General features: G+C 39.6%; 1 protein-coding gene across 3 annotated transcripts in view; it reads right to left on the reverse strand.

The window, feature by feature from the left end:
- The window catches only part of CRIM1 (cysteine rich transmembrane BMP regulator 1), a 205907-nt gene that overhangs the window by 141970 nt on the left and 47468 nt on the right, over positions 1-16469 (reverse strand). For 2 of the 3 annotated variants that reach the window (XM_060026833.1, XM_060026832.1), the window contains exon 2: positions 14762-14935. The exons of the other annotated variant lie outside the window; for it this stretch is intronic. In XM_060026833.1, the coding sequence (XP_059882816.1) occupies positions 14762-14935 (174 nt within the window). The remainder of the gene's footprint in view (positions 1-14761; positions 14936-16469) is intronic. 3 annotated transcript variants of the gene reach the window in all.

Raw genomic sequence — 16469 nt, forward strand, 5'->3', positions numbered from 1 at the left:
TAATGTTACACCAATTCTTAAGAAAAACTGTTGGAATGTAGAGCTGGGGCTTAGATTCTATGACTAATTTCTACCATCAAAGATGAGCAAAGTTTTCAGAAAACTCTTAATGAGAGAAGGTAACACCATTATCAGCACTGTCATATTTAATAACATATAAGTAAATGTAGACATATACATATCAGGTAAGATAAAAAATAATCCTACGGTTGCATTTATTTCCATGTATTAACTATTACGCCACCATGTGTGTACATGTGCTTACATACATCTAGCTGTAGATTCATACATGCACATGGGACATATGTGTATAGATTGCACTTTCTGGCACAGAAAATACACAAATGCACATGTGACATGTATAATTTTTTTATAGAAAAAACACGTTTTCTATGCACATAAACACACTATTATAGATCCATGTGGGATACACTCTCTGGATTAAAGATGTTAGCTTAGTTACTGATATATCTAAAAGACCCTCGAGGAAAACACTATAATACAGCCTGAATTTAGGTAGACACAAAGTCTGGCCAGGAGGCATGAAATAACACATAAAATTTTGGGGAGTTCCATGTCACACTGAGGTGTGACACCACAGCCTAATTTGTCTGAAAATTTCCTGATGGAACAAAAATAAGTTGGCTCTCAATTAGAAAACATTCAGAAGGTTCCACTGTGATTAGCAACCCAAACACCAAAAGGCACCGGGAACATATAAATGTGATCGTATTACATTTTCCTTTTACTGCCAAAGAGATAAATATCACTTTATATATTATAGGTAAGGTATTTAGAAAGTTTAAAAACCTCACTAATTGCCCAGATCTGGGTCAGAAACAACTGAGATTGTTAGATTTTGTTTCATCCTTTAGAAGTAAGCCAGCCAGGTCCTCTGAGGCCATAGCAGGACCACCATGGGACAGGTCACCAGTGCCTTTGCTCAATGTGGTTTCAAGGATACTTGAGGAAGCCACTTTAAATGCACCTCTGCCATAAACTCAAACTGCATCAAAACACTGAAACAAGCTTCCTTTCATGTCCACTGTTGCAAAAACACACCCCTGATATTTATAAAAGCTCTGTGAAGCAGATTGGACTTTATTTTTGCCAAAACAGCAAAGAGAGTAAATAACGATCTTTTATATACTTAAATGCATAAACAAGATCAGAATGTTTTCCAGACACCTTTGAAACATCCTTCTATTAAGGGGACAACAACTGGTCTTACCTATCTTTCTAACTTTCAGAGGACTTTGACTCTTAACAACAGACCATGGGAACAGATTTTGATGAGGAAAAAAATCCCTTATTTCATTTTCCAAACTGGGTAAAAGGAAAAAAAAATAAGAAGGACACGATAAAATATGGGTTCATTTTACCGACACGCAGCTTTTCTCTATGTCTATAAAACCTGGATTTTATCTACAGACAAATACATGGATATAGTCAGAAAAAGGGGTATCAATTTTTTAACATTATTAAATTCCTGTATTGTTCTTTTGTTATTGCAACAGGAAAAGAAAGGCTACCGATAAGGAGAAAGCACTTTACTTGCTTTTCGGGAAATTAAAAAAAAAAAAAATCCCAGCAACAGAGAAAAGAATAATGAAGTGTTAGGAAAACCAGGAAGTTATCAGCCAGAAATGAAAAACACATCCACAATTTAAAGGAACATTCCAGTCTCTGAAAAACTCACACAAATATTAATTCATTACATGTTAATTCCTTCCCTCTTCCAACTTTACAGGCACTACTTATACTGTTACTTCCTCCTGATGCAAAGAACACTTAGAAACAGAGACCAAAAATCAAAAGCAGGAAGGCGCCCTATAAAAGGTGTATCCCCAGCTTTAGATGTTTCAACAACCAATGTGAATCCACTATCCTTATCTTAGAGACTATGCACCATTAGAAGAATGGTCTCATAAGTTTCAAAATAAATTATTCAAATGCTCAGAACAATATCTTAGTGGTCAATATGAACTAAGGAATGAGTCAAATTTTCCTTTTATTAGAGCATTTCCAATTTAAAAAAAACCCCAAATATTGAATTTTAGTGCTCTTAAATACCTTTCCTGATAAAGTATACATTTCACAAAGAAGATATAGCACCAGCTCTGGAAGTAAATATAGTAGTTCTATAAATCACAAAATAGCTTGTAAACTGATTAAGCTTTATTTTTTATCAGTATCTTCTAGAATGCCAACCATGTACAACACTATTCAGACTGGGAATGGCCACTCTGCCCTTATTACAACTGCCTGTGTGCCCATCTCATCTCTCCCACTAGAGGCAACATCCTTTCCATGTCGCCTTGAATGCCCTGGTACAGCTGGGCTGGACCCAGGTCCATGCTCCCCAGGTGTGCAGGACACAGTCAGGAAGGGACAGCATTAACTTTAGGGATTCTTGCTCCATCCTAAAGAGTTCTCCTCCTTCTGGGCTGAATTCCTTCAATAGGAATTTCACAATTAGAAAGGATTATAATGCGAATGCTGGATGAAACAACATTCTAGAGTGTAATCAATCAATAAGAGGTAAGTATTTAAACATTTTCCTAGATTCCTGGTGCTGGTGGTAAAGACAGAAAGGATGCTGGGCTTTTGAGGTGGGAAAAACCTGAAAGAACAGAATGGGGTGGCCTTAGGAGAGAAAAGACAAATTTGGCAGTCTTCACCACTTTCTCCTAAATTAGCTCTGTTAGCCTACAGGAAGAAGTGGAGGAAATTGTAGCTTTGCCTAGAGGTATATCTTTATGGGTCATTATATGCATTCGTGGCTGTCTCCTTCCATTCATAAAGATTTTCATGTGTTTCTTTTTAAATTAAAACCCTCTTTATTCAAAAAAGTTTTTGTTGTTGTTGTTGCTTTTCCCTGGAGGATCTCTTAATCAAGGTACTAGGTAAATACTGGCAAGACTGGGAAATGGAAAAAACACACTACCTACCAAAGAATCCTTACCTATATTGATAAAATTATAAGAACATCTGAAATGATCACTTTTTGATGCAATGCAAATTCCTGCTAAAGTGAGGTGTCCAAAACCCCAGATTATGGTTTGGGAATACTGATCACACTAATTAATGAAGTTTTAATGGCTTGAGTTTGGGAATGACAACTCCTGATGGTCCACACCCTCTGCGGATCTGATGGAGACAGCTGGCTTGAGGCCTGAGGACACAGAAGGGGCAGCTGTAACTCCTCTCAGAGAGGCCCTGCTCTGGGAAGTGGATCCCACTCAGCTCCCTTTGCAGCAGCTCGGAAGGCCTCCTGGGCTGGGATTCCAGACCCTTTGCTCATGTCAGGAAAAGCCTTTGTGGGGGCCAGCGTTTAGACAGACACAGCTGGGCAAAGCAGCAACTCAGCAGCTCTGTGTGATAGAGCACACGCCAAGCCCTGGGAATAACTGAGAGGTCACCTACAGCCAAGTCAGAAACCACAAATCCGCAAGGGACTACTCAGCGCTACCCAGAAGCTAAAACGTTAACCTGCTAAAGGCCAGCTTTAGATGAATGTTTCTTAAGCATCCCTGTTAGGTGGAAATACAGTTTTCAGCATGGTCCCCAAAGAATACCATTTCTCTGGCTAAAGGTGTCAGGTTGTTTTTTGGCCTTTTAACAGTGAGTGTGAAAACAGTATTACTAAGTATATGGTATTTAATCTTGAAACAAGCATACACTTGTAGCAAAAAAAAATTGTTCACCTACAATTTCTGGTACTCCTGTTACTAACCTGGGAGAAGGTATAGGAAGAGGACAGACAGATGGTTGAGCTACACACAACTTGGGACAGAAGAGATGGGCTGAAAGTACAGATAAAGAGCTAAAGCAAACAATGGGGAAGGACATCAATAAACAGAACAAAGTAGTACTGGCTATTTACCTGTAACTGTACAGCAAGCATCTTCTAAGGGTCAGATTGAAAAACAATTTTACACCATTTATTGTAACCCCAAAATGACTGAATGAAATGCCCCTCTAAACACACACACATACATACACACACACACACACACACACACACACACACACACACACACACTCACTCTCTCTCTCTCTCTCTCTCTCTCTCTCTCTCTCTCTCTCTGTCTCTCCTCTCTTAGCACAAGGATATAACATATTTAATCATGACTTTTTTTTCTGCTAGGCACAAGAAATCACAACCACCAGAAGGTTACTGCATGACTTCCAACAGTTAAAATGCAGGTATAATTATATAATTATTCAGCCAACTGCTCCTCTCCAACTGGGCTTATCCAAGTTCCCCGAGTTTCCTGTTTTGATTTCCCAGATACTCGAAACTGGTTTCCGCCTCTTGGTAGCTGTTTTGGTTTTTTTTTTTTCCCCTCTGTACCAGTTATCAAGACATCAAAATAACAATTTGTACCCAAAACATAAAACTCTAAAATACTGACTTGGTTGTCAACCTAAATAAAACACTTATGAAAATAAATAACTTTGTCTACACTTTCCCCAGGATGCTGCTGGAATTTAAAGTGAAACACGTGTATTTAGATTTCAAAATCATTTTACATATATGAACCAAAAAAGGAAAGATAATCACATTATCAACTTGTGCCTTTTGATAAAGGGTAACAGCAATACAGATTTAAAGTTGCATAAAGGCCTTACTGCCTTAATTAAACAAGTATCCTTAATGGCACTTGGGCAGCTAAAGCAAAAATCAAAATCGGGGGACCTTGATCAGGTAAGGAGGTGAAGGTAAGGTTAAATGTGTTTTTTTATTTGGTCAAGGGAAGGGTTAGTGTTTCTAAACTTGGTAAACAATGTTAACTTAATTCCTCAAAAATATATTTTTAAAACAATTTAGATAATCTAAAGCAACATATTCACAAGCATAACACTGATTTCAGATGTACCTAGCCTAAGAAAAATAGAATCTGTGATGAGTAATTTTAAGGAAGTAAATGACTAACTTAAGAATTGTGAATCGGTGCATATGAATGTCTGGAAGCAGAGAAGGCACAGTCCCTGCAACACAGAATGCCTGGCTTCAACATAAGTAAGAATCAGAGTTTGAGAGGTTCTCTCTCTTTTTTTTTTTTTTGGTAGTTCAGTACATATATTTTATTATCGAGGATTATGTTACAGCAGTTTTGAAGGGCCAAGTGCTTCCCAAAGTTCCCTAAATTTCATAAACCCTGTAAAATGTACAACACCTATCTCCATTTCTATCTGCCCTCTAACGGAATAATTATAAGTACTGATAATTTGTAAGGACCTTATAAATTTAATGCTGCTATATCATAATCTTACAGTACACAGCAGTTATATTTTGAGAGAACATTTCATTTGACTCTCAGTATGTCTAAGCCTGTGAATTAATGATTACACTGGATCATTTTTACTATAGTCAATACTATATTATGAAAGATTTGGGGATAGTGATATTTAATACCATGCAGATAAATATAACTAAAAAAATTCATAGATATAAGGTCTTAGACATATTTCTAAAGTTTAGCAAAGGTCAAAAAGGTAAAGTTATATAGAGAATCATCTCTACTAAAAACAAAACAATTTCCCCAGCATCCAAAGTTTGGGAATTTGTCTGTTCCTCACCATGTGATCTTAGACAGGCAGTATGAAATGTCTCAGTGGGGTTTTAATTTCTTTTTAATATTTACTTGGAAAAAAGTTTTTAAAGTCATATAATGAAACCATTACTATGTATTAATATTTGAAGTACAGCAATTTATACATAGGCTCTGTCTTTAAAAACAAAAAAGTATTAGAAAGTAAGTCCAATGATTACTTAAAGACAAGATGTTCTCTCACAGCAGTACAGCAAATCCAGGGAGGCAGATTCACATAAACCCTCTATGACTTTGCTACCCAAAGTGTGGTGAAAAACCAGCTGTAACAGCTTCTCCTGATGGTTGGTTGGAAATGCAGACCCGCCCATCCTGGTCCAGTCCCGGTAAATCAAAATCTCTGTATGACGGTCAAGCTCTCTCAACTTTAAGAAACCTATGCGATTTCCTGTGCGTGATACCCAGGGCTCACCGTGGACCTCAAGCCCCACGTGGGAATTCAGGTTGCGACACAGTTGGGTGTATCTGTCATCTCTGTACTTGTGTTATGGGATGGCAGCAGATTTCTTGCTACAGATGAAAGTGTCTCCATCCAGCACTGTTCCAGTGGCGAGAGGGTCAAGAGGGAATTCTGCTGCACTACCTCAAAGATGGACTGGATATTAAGTAATACGCCCAGCTCTCTTTGATCATATTTTCTTGGGGTACTTTTTTGTGAGCATCCCACCCCCACAAAAAAACAAAAAACTTAAACAAAAAACTTTTTTTTTTTTTTTTTTTTTTGCGGTACGCGGGGCTCTCACTGTTGTGGCCTCTCCCGTTGGGGAGCACAGGCTCTGGACGCGCAGGCTCAGCGGCCATGGCTCACGGGCCCAGCCGCTCCGCGGCATGTGGGATCTTCCTGGACCGGGGCACGAACCCGTGTCCCCTGCATCGGCAGGCGGACCCTCAACCACTGCGCCACCAGGGAAGCCCAACAAAAAACTTTTAAGTAAAAAAGTTCTGTGAATAAAAGCAGAGAGAATCATAATTCTTTCTACATACTAATTAAATGTGTGTCTACTGACAAACATTACAGATGGCATCAAGAGCTAGAATATCTGATGAGGCCACACAGCACAGGTTGTACTGTAGGCTACAGATCAAGAAAAAGGTAACAACCAAGAATAACATTTAGCACTTACACTTTACTTGTGTGAAAAAAATAAGTGCAATGTAGAAAACTAAAAATAGAGTAAGAAGCTCACGTAATAGTTAACATTTCCTTAGGGAGGACTGAAATAGTAAATTTAGGGCACAGAATAATAAAACTTAAGGCTCTGAAGCAACTGCTATTTGGATTTTTTAAAACTGAAAGAAAAGTCTACTAAACAGAAGCCATTTGTCTCTGTGTCATAATTAGTTTAGCTTCAGAGGATACAGCCTTACAATGTAAAAATCAAACTTCCCTTTGCTTTAAGCAGCAGAAAAAATACAGATACAAAAGCCCATATAAACATATTCTTTCTAATCCTTAATTTCTGCTTCAGCATACATATCATGCAGTGTAAGTTTCCAAGATAGGACAAATGCTTATAAATATCATTTAAGACATTTATAAAATATCTTGAAAAAAAATCAAAGCCAATTTCCACAGTGGATCTAAAATGCGAGTCAATTTATGCACCTGACCTTTCAGGCAATTTAGAAAACGGTCTTTCAGTTAAAGGCAAAACAAAGTCAAACCGGTGGCATCTGAGGTTCAGTTACCCATAGCATGTGCTTGATACATACTTTCTGAGTGAACAAATGAATGAATGAAGAATTAAAGCAGCTCTAAAATGAAACGACCAGCCTCAGAAGGCACTTGTAGAGAATGCTGAGTAGAGGATCCTTCTGGACTCAAAGAGTCTACGACTATAACGCTATCTCTTCACCTTCCTATCCCATTATTTAATCATCTTAGCACTCCTACTCTGGATGGCTCTAATCTCAGGTGGGTCTGACCAGCTCTCCTAGACTCAAACACTTGTAAAGTCTTTCTTGAATAAGGGGGCACAAATCAATGAAATAACCGATCAGTTAATTAAAATGATATATTCTGTTTTATGCATCCCACTACGTTGGGTGCCAACAGCTGTGTTTCAGGCTAACTTTCAGTCCGCTGACATTAACAGTTCTGAGGCTTCCTTCCACTATACTAACAGAGCACTCGACGCTTCCGGCACCACTGTCGCTGCACAGGTCATTTCGTCTTGATTTTGGTGTGTTAACACTTACAGTCGTTCTTTTTCCTCCATTAAGCACATTACTGTCACGTTAATCTTCCTAAAAGTGCTCATACTCCCCCCATCACTTATAAACTCCAAGGTCATTGACAGCACCGTACTCTCCCTGGGAGGATAACTCATGAATCCTTACCTCCAGCCCAGATCTCTGAGTTCCAGACCCATAACTCCCATTATTCCCATGATTCTCCACAGATACTTCAAACGTAACAAAACAGACTCAATACCCAGCTCATCCTGCCTCCCATAAGGCTGCTTTCCTTGTATTCCACATCCTAGTATATGACACCACTATACATAGCCTGACTATCACGCCCCTGCCAAGCATCTATCTTGGCAATCACCCCTCACCCCCCAAATCTGGGAGTCTTCCTCTTCCCCATCCTCCAAAGTCAATCAGCCACTAAAGCCCACTGACTTGCCACCTTTATCCCTTCCATCTGGCTCCCTCTGTCCATCCTCTCTTGTCTATCCCCAATGCTGCTATTCAATTCTCCTTTCCCTTCTGTTGAACCACTCAATGCATTTCTCAGAGTTGGACTTGGTTCCCAATTCCTCCACAAAGCCTTCCTTCCTTTACCCCTCTCTTATGAATGTATAGCAGCTCTTATTTCTTATTTGTCCACTCAACATAAGACAATGATATAAAATACCTCATGACAATTTTTGACTATCTTTTCTCTAAAATATCTTATAGAGAAAAAATAATTAAATACAGCCTGAAATTAGAAAACTTTAAGCATTACCTCTAAGTGCTTTCAGCTAAAACAAAGGAGGACTTTAATTCCCAAGTGTCTTCTTCCTTTTGCAAAATGTTCATTGCGTAGCTCCAAACAGGAATAAGTTCCACAGCACCCAAACTATTCCAGTAATCCACGTGATGTGTGATGTCAAACAAGTATATTTAAGAACATATTTTATGGATCCCACACAGATATCCCCTTGGCTAGACTCTGCCTGGTGACATATCAGTGTGAATTTGGGTTGATTTTATTTTTCTCTAGAATCTCCCAACAAGGTCAGACCTCCTTGTGGAAAGGGCTGACTTTTCCTCAAGGATGTATGTCTGTCTTTGTAGCCCTCAGTATACTTATCATGAAGCTATGTATATGAATGCTACTTAATGAGTTAATTACATCAAAAATCACTTAAATGACAAACAGCTCTACTTCGGTGGCAAATTTAATTTATCCAAAACAAAGCTCTTCAGTCCTCCTTAAATCTGCTCTTGCTCCTAGTAAAGAGCACTACAATTTGCTTAAACCCTAAATCTAAGAGTTCTCCTGGATTCCTCTTTCTCTCACCCCCACATGTCTACAAGTCTACAACAAGTCATCAAGTCAACAAGTCATCAACAAGTCTAGTTCCAAATCATCTCAAACCCACCCATCTCTCCATCTCCGGCTCTCAGGTCTGAGTCCCCCTTATCTCTTATTTGAACACTACCTGTGGACGAGTTCCCATTCTTGCATCTTTCCAGCCTCCTCCCAAGTCTCTTCTCTACCATGTTCATTTTTTAGAACACATACCAAATTACATTACACCCTTGTTCACAATCCTTTAACAGCTTTCCTATGTACTCATCACAAAATCCACACACCTCATCGTTATCTAACACAAGGCGTTGTGTGACCTGGCCCTTACTCACCCCCCACCCCCATGACATTCCAGCCACACTGACCTTCTTGCTTTTTCTCGACATTCTTTCAACACACCAAGCTCTCTCTCAGCTTAGACCTTTCGCGTTTGCAGTGTCCTCTGCGTGGACTTCTCTCCCCTCAGATCAGCACAAGTTCAACTCCTTCTTACAGTCAGATTTCAGGTCAAATGCTCTTCCTTCATGAAAAACTTCCCTGACATCCTTATCTAAAACAACTTCCCCAGTCAACCCAGTAATTCTCTATCATATCATCCTGACGATTACTCTTCATAGCTCTTATACTCCATGATACTTTCCTGCTCACTTTTGTGTTTATTGTCACCCCTCCCCTTCTGAATGTGAGCTCCACAAAAGCTGTATCCTCAGCAACTGGAACTGTGACTAGTACATGTTTGGCACTCAATGAATATCTGATGGATGGATCGACAGACGAATGTTTTCTAGGGTGCTTTACATCCTTCCCTGAATCTGGCATGATTTCATACTTCTGATTACTTCTCGACTTTATTACAACCACTCTGAATTATAGTAATTTTTTTAGAAAACAAAAGCTACTTACCCCAACCTGTAGTCAGATGCAAACTTAAAAGTCCAACTTATTCACTGTATCATGGAAGTCTTTCGTATCAACTTTAACTACCATTACCAAGCCCAGAGAGGCCCCTCAAGAAAACCCTTGTGGCAGCCACAGAGGCTGGTACTGTTTTTGTTAATGTGGTCCCCTCTTCTGATGGTGTATCAATTTAACTTTTGTGGAGCTCGGTACAGCATGTACCAAACCGATGATAAATAGGTAGTATGGCATAAAACTAAAAGCTTTGTTAAGATCAAGGTGGGATGACTCGCAGTTCATTCCCTTTATCAGTCTTTCTCTTCTTCCTCAGAGAAACAAAGATAATTCTGACAAATTATTCTGTACAAAGGCCTGGCTGCCTGTTTATCCAGTATCCTATTTCCTCTAAATCTGTGACAAACTGACTTTATGATGATGTGTTCATTAAAATCCAGGACCAATACCCTCCCTTTTAAACAAATATAATACACAAGAAGTTTTTTAAATACCCTGAAATTGCCATTATTCTCCATAAATCTGTAAATATGGTATTGAAATGCCTTGCAATGACTTCCACACATTCTAAAAATGTTGTTGTAATTATGCTTAAAATTCATGTTCAGAATTCGCTCACAAAACGTAGTAATGGGGACCCACATTATCTCATTATGCTCTGGCAAGAACACTAGTCCTTCTGCCCCATCCCCAACTGCATACATACCTTCACATTACAGAATGCCCCAGAGAACAGTCCTCAAAGGAAGGCTTTAACTAGAACTAACTATTCACCTTCTCATAACAAACCTCAAGAACTAAGTCTAAACTTACCAGGTCATCCATCATCTCTGGACTCAATCTTCCTTGGCTCTGCAAAATCACCCATGCTCTGCACAACCCTCCCATCCGAATCCTTCTACTGTGCCTTCTAGAACTCGTGGACCGTCATCACCAAAATCCCCTTTGCTGTCATTCTCCCTTCCAGATGGTTCCCTTCACCTCTGTGCTCTAATGGAAACCTGGGTACTCCTCCCTGACTGCTCTCTATCCCCTGAAGTCCTCTCAAGTGGGGACGGCTTCACCGCCCACATGCCATAAATCCTGGGGGTGGGGTAGGGGTCCTCTTTGTTCTCATCACTAATTTCAGATCATTCTTCCTCTTCTCCTTAAAAAAATAACACGTTGTTTGCCTAAAGCACATGCAATCACATGATGTACCAACTACACGCAGGTGTTGCATTTATCTACAGAACTTCTGCCTCTGTTCCTTCGCTACTGACTGCTGCTGTATCCTTCCCAGCAGCAACGGCATGGCCAGTCACCATAAGCACTCTCTTGCGTAACTCTCAATCTCAGTACCCTTCTCTTTATATCAGACTCATCAGGAAAAATCCTAACCCTGGTTAAATCCTAACCCTCCACCTCCACTGCATGCACCAGAGCTGGGGAAAAGCGCACAACTGTGCTGGCTGGTCTCCCTTCAAATTTATAACCTCAAGTAAGCTATCAGCACTAGCAGGCCACCCTAATACATTTCCCTACTTAATTCACTCATCCTCCCTCTGAGATTTCTGTTTTCCATTTCCTCTCCCTCCCCAATTTTTCACACCCCTTCTTACGCCTCAATGTCAGCTGATGACCTTGTTTTATGCATCTCTGAGAAACAGGAACAATTTTGCTCCTCTCCCTCCTCAAAGACTTTGCTCCTGCAGTCATCATCTTTCTTACGTTATCAGTTTCTCCCTTTTTACTAGATCATTCTTGCCATCATTCAAACATGCTGTAATATCTTCCATATTTTTAAAGTGTCTCTTGACCCTAAATCCCTCTAAAACAACCACCTCATTTTTCAGTTCCACCTTTTGAGAGGTTTTCCCATTTCTGTTTCTTGTACTATCATTCTTCTACTCTTTCACATTAGGAACCCCAGAATCATCTTTGTATTTTCATCCCTCCCTTGTCTGTTAGCAGATACTGGACGTTCTTCCATCAAAATGGCGTGCTTCCATCTCTTCCTTGCTTTTCCCCGGCCATCCCCTAGACCAGTCTCTTGTGACACCACATCTAAATAACAGAAACAGCTCTCCAACAAGCTGCACCGAGCTCTCCAACAGAAGCTCCACCTGCAAATTCCTTCCACGCCCCAAAACCCCAATCTGCCTAACACTGATTCCTCCACGCTCTGCTGCTGTCGGCTCATAAACCTACAGCGATTCCTGATAGCTCCTATCACCAGGCCTAACCTTCCTGAGCCACGTGGAAGACATTTCATCATCTGGTCCTGTCCTGCCTCCCCATTTTTAGTTCCTATTACCTATCAACATAAAAACTTGCTCTTTTACAGGAGTTCCCTGGTGGTCTTGTGGTTAGGATTTGGCGCTTTTATTGCCATGGCAAAAAAAAATAAACTTGCTCTTTTAGATTCATTTCCCAAGTGTCTTTCATGTAAGTCAAGCAACTCTCACTTGTACATTTTATTCTTTTGTCCGTATCATTCTTCTTCCTGGAATCCAAATTCCAAATTGTTCAGACTCCTCCTCCTCTACAATACCTTATCATATAATGCCAGGTCACAATTTTTTGGCCCTAAATTCCTATAGCATTCCAAGTCTTCATTGCATTTATTAATGATTTAATCATATACAGTGATATACCATCACTAACTCTTTCATTTGCAATATATACTTGAATAGAAGTAGACCTTTTTCTTCAAAATTATCTCTCAGGAAAGGGAAATCCCCCAATATTGATTTCTTACAAGGCCTCAAATATTACAGAGTGCTTTATTTAAAAAAAAAACAAGTACGATTTGTGGAAGATACATAAACCTTAAATGACCTCAACCAATCCTACTTTTGGATTATGAAGAGGCCATCAGACAGAATTTGTTTAAAAAAAACAAGGGGAGGAGGGGCATAGAGAAATTTAATCAGCCACAGTAATTATTCCTGAGGGAATGATGTCAAAATTGGAAGTGCTGGATCTTGTAAACAGCCTTTTCAGAAACACCTGAAAAATCAATACAGTCAATCTCCACACTGTAAAGATCAAAAATACACACCTCACTAATTAAAAATGTAACCGTCCTAGTTTTATGTGAAAAGACACCGTGTTTTGGAACAAAACTTCTTGTGATAACTTGGATTCAAAATCTGCTGCATCTCCAACAACTTAGATGGCAATAAAGAGGGTGTGCTCAGAAAACAGTGTTAAATGACACGGAAATCAGCTCTAGCAAAGACAATGACAGTGACGGTGAGGCATTTGAAATATGACTAAAACAGTTTTGTGAAATATAAGAACAGCAAAAAGTAATACTCTAAATTGCTGTATTATTTTACATGACATGATAAAATCTGTATGAATAATTAATTTAATAGACATTTGACTGCTTCAACTCTACCCCTGAAAGTTTATACACTGAAGTTGGCAAAATATACTATTTTTTCAGCGGACAATGGGGGTGAAGACGGGGGAGCAAAGAGCCGCAAGACAATAAAAACGAGTTTGGTAACTGTGTTGTCTATGGCATAATGTGATTCAAAAAAGACTTTACACGGTTAGAACTTGGCTTGTCAGTCATCCACTGTGTAGAGCTGAGTTTTTCAATTTTCAAATTCAAGGACTAGAATAAATGTTATCTAAGACTCTCTGTGTTCCCAAAATTTTATTTCTGTTGTTTTCTATTGTACTCTCTTTTAAAGATTCTCTTTGGTAAACACAAAGAGAAATGCTATTTTAGAGGCTACTGCACATTTCCCATTCTTTACTACCATTTAATATGTCTGAGAAACTTAATACAATTCAAAAACTTCAGCCCTTGCTCTACTGCCCTTATAAGCTTGATTTTGGACCTGGAAAATCCTGGATATTCCAAACTATATTACCAACTTCTCCATCTTTGAGCAGCATCATTGTAGAGACAAAAGGTATATTTAAGAAAGTCTCGTTCAGTCTTCTTTTTTCCCTGAGCAGAACCTGGGGCTCAGCAAGAGTTCAATGCTGATCAGGGGCAGGGCTGAGACTCAAGCCCATGCCACATCCTCTGTTAATTCTGGTGGCAAGGCACAGCATTCAGCTCTGGGCATGCCACCCCTAATTACTTGGTTACTTCATATTTTCAATTCCTAAATTTCTTTTCTAGGTTTTATGCATGAATGTATAAAAGTTATGGGCCATGTTATTTTGTTATTTTAATGTGATTTCTGACTTCATTCCAGAGGGGAAGCACCCAATGACCCATCCACACCTATATGATTTTGAGCCAATCTCAGCCTCCGATCGCCACTGCACAAATCTCCCACCTCTTCTAAAGAGATGCACGTTCTTGCCAGATGAGCTGCATTTCTAATTAGCGCTCTCCTCATGGAGCACCATCCTATGGTAAATCACGCAGAATGGACGTGGTAACAACAGATGCTGACCTCAAGCATGCCACACGTGAAATCATCCACTATGCAGAGGTGACCTAGGCAGGCTGGCACAAACTATCCTGGCCATACTACCGCAGCATGACCATCCCACCGCTTTCAGGAAACACACACGTGCGTGGACACACAGGCACACATATGCCATCACGTCCGTACCTAGTCAACATTCTGCATCTTGTTTGAGATCATCAAAGCTACCAATCGCTCTAAGCTTGTCTTTGCCTTTTCCAGCTCAAATACCATCACTGCTCAGAGTTACACAATGCTAACACTTATGACTGAAAATGTGTACTTACCTTCAATCCTCTTTAAAGCTGAAAGGCACATATCCTTCCTTGGAAACTCAAAGGGATTGTTACAGGTTCGAATGGTGTCACACTCACATTTCCCATTGATTATATTGCAGCCAGAGACAAGGTTTTCATTGCATGGTTCAAAACCAAGCAGTTGGTCATCATCCCAGTTCTCATCTGTAAAACAATTAACAACCACATAATGTTTGCTTGTTAACTTCATTCAAAGGCCCGTCTGAGGGCTTCCCTGGTGGCGCAGTGGTTGAGTGTCCACCTGCCGATGCAGGGGACACGGGTTCGTGCCCCGGAGCGGCTAGGCCCGTGAGCCATGGTCGCTGAGCCTGCGTGTCTGGAGCCTGTGCTCCGCAATGGGAGAGGCCCACGTACCACCAAAATAAAAAAGGCCTGTCTGAAAGCAAAAATGTGCGAGGATGTCAAGATTAACATCCGATTTTGACACCTCAATTTACGAAACACAGTTTGGCTGCAGTTTTACAAATGAATGAAACCCAACCTCCTAAAAAAAGAGAAGACTGAAATACACCCATACACGTCAACATTAACTAGCTATATATACAAACGTTTCTGATCAAAAACCACTACTCCTTTGATGTGTTATTACAGAAACAATTGAGATTCCTTTAAATTTCTTCATTTTAAACAAAGATTCCAGGATTTTCCCATGTTCAATAAAACTACATCTGTCAATCTACAAAATTATTCCAAAAAACCCCCAAATTTTTTACCCCATCTGGTAGAGACCAGCTTCAGGTTTAAAACAGCTCTGCAACTTCATATATCAAGGCTGTGCTAATAAATGTAAACAGACACCACCCAAGGAGTCAGGAATGGGATACAACGGAGGAGGTGCCCTCCAACGCACTTCAGTACAAATGCTAATGTCCATTACTGCCCACAACCAAAGCCAGAAACAACGACAAACAAAACTAAGGGCTACAGCCTAGTGAGAGGCTGAGGTCGTCAAAGTCTGCGGCTGAGACCATATCAGGGTCCTGGGTCATGAAATGGAGTTGACTGTAAGAAATAGATTTTAAAACCAACTTTCATGGGAACAAGTTCAGACAAATGAAACAAACATGACAGAACCACAGCAAGACTCAATCCTTAATAATATTCCTCATAGTTGAAATGCCTCTTGTAGGAAACCAGACTATTTCTCTGAGTCTCTGTGATGTTATGAGTTTTTCCCCCCCTCTTAACATTATCTTTAATAGATACTTTATCACACCTTAACTGGGCACTGACTATTAAATAGTAAACATGTTTCTGATAACCATATCTGGAGAGAATCTTTTAAAAGTGCTTGAATTTAAGATACTTAAACTTGCTGCTCAAAGTAAGGCAGGTATAAAGACATCTTAAGAATGTCTTTTCACAAAAGACAGCACAAACAAATGGCTATAATTTTTATAAGGCTAACTTCTCCTTCTGGTGACATCGTTGACTTACTGCCTAAGTCAGGAAAAGACTGTTCTCCCTCACTGAAATAAATAATTTTCTTGTCAAGGGGTCTTTAGAAGGATATCATTTACAAAATAAAGAGCTTCAGGGTGATTATTTGAAAAGGGAGAATAGAAAATCTCCTGTGTTTTGATTTCAGAAGATCAGGCTCTCTTATTTGATCAAAGCTTCATCTCTTAGTAAAACAATTTTAGAAGTTTAAACAAAAACACAAGGTATCTGTTTTAAG

This window comes from Delphinus delphis, chromosome 12 (genome assembly GCF_949987515.2).
Source record: "Delphinus delphis chromosome 12, mDelDel1.2, whole genome shotgun sequence".
Classification (NCBI taxonomy): domain Eukaryota; kingdom Metazoa; phylum Chordata; class Mammalia; order Artiodactyla; family Delphinidae; genus Delphinus; species Delphinus delphis.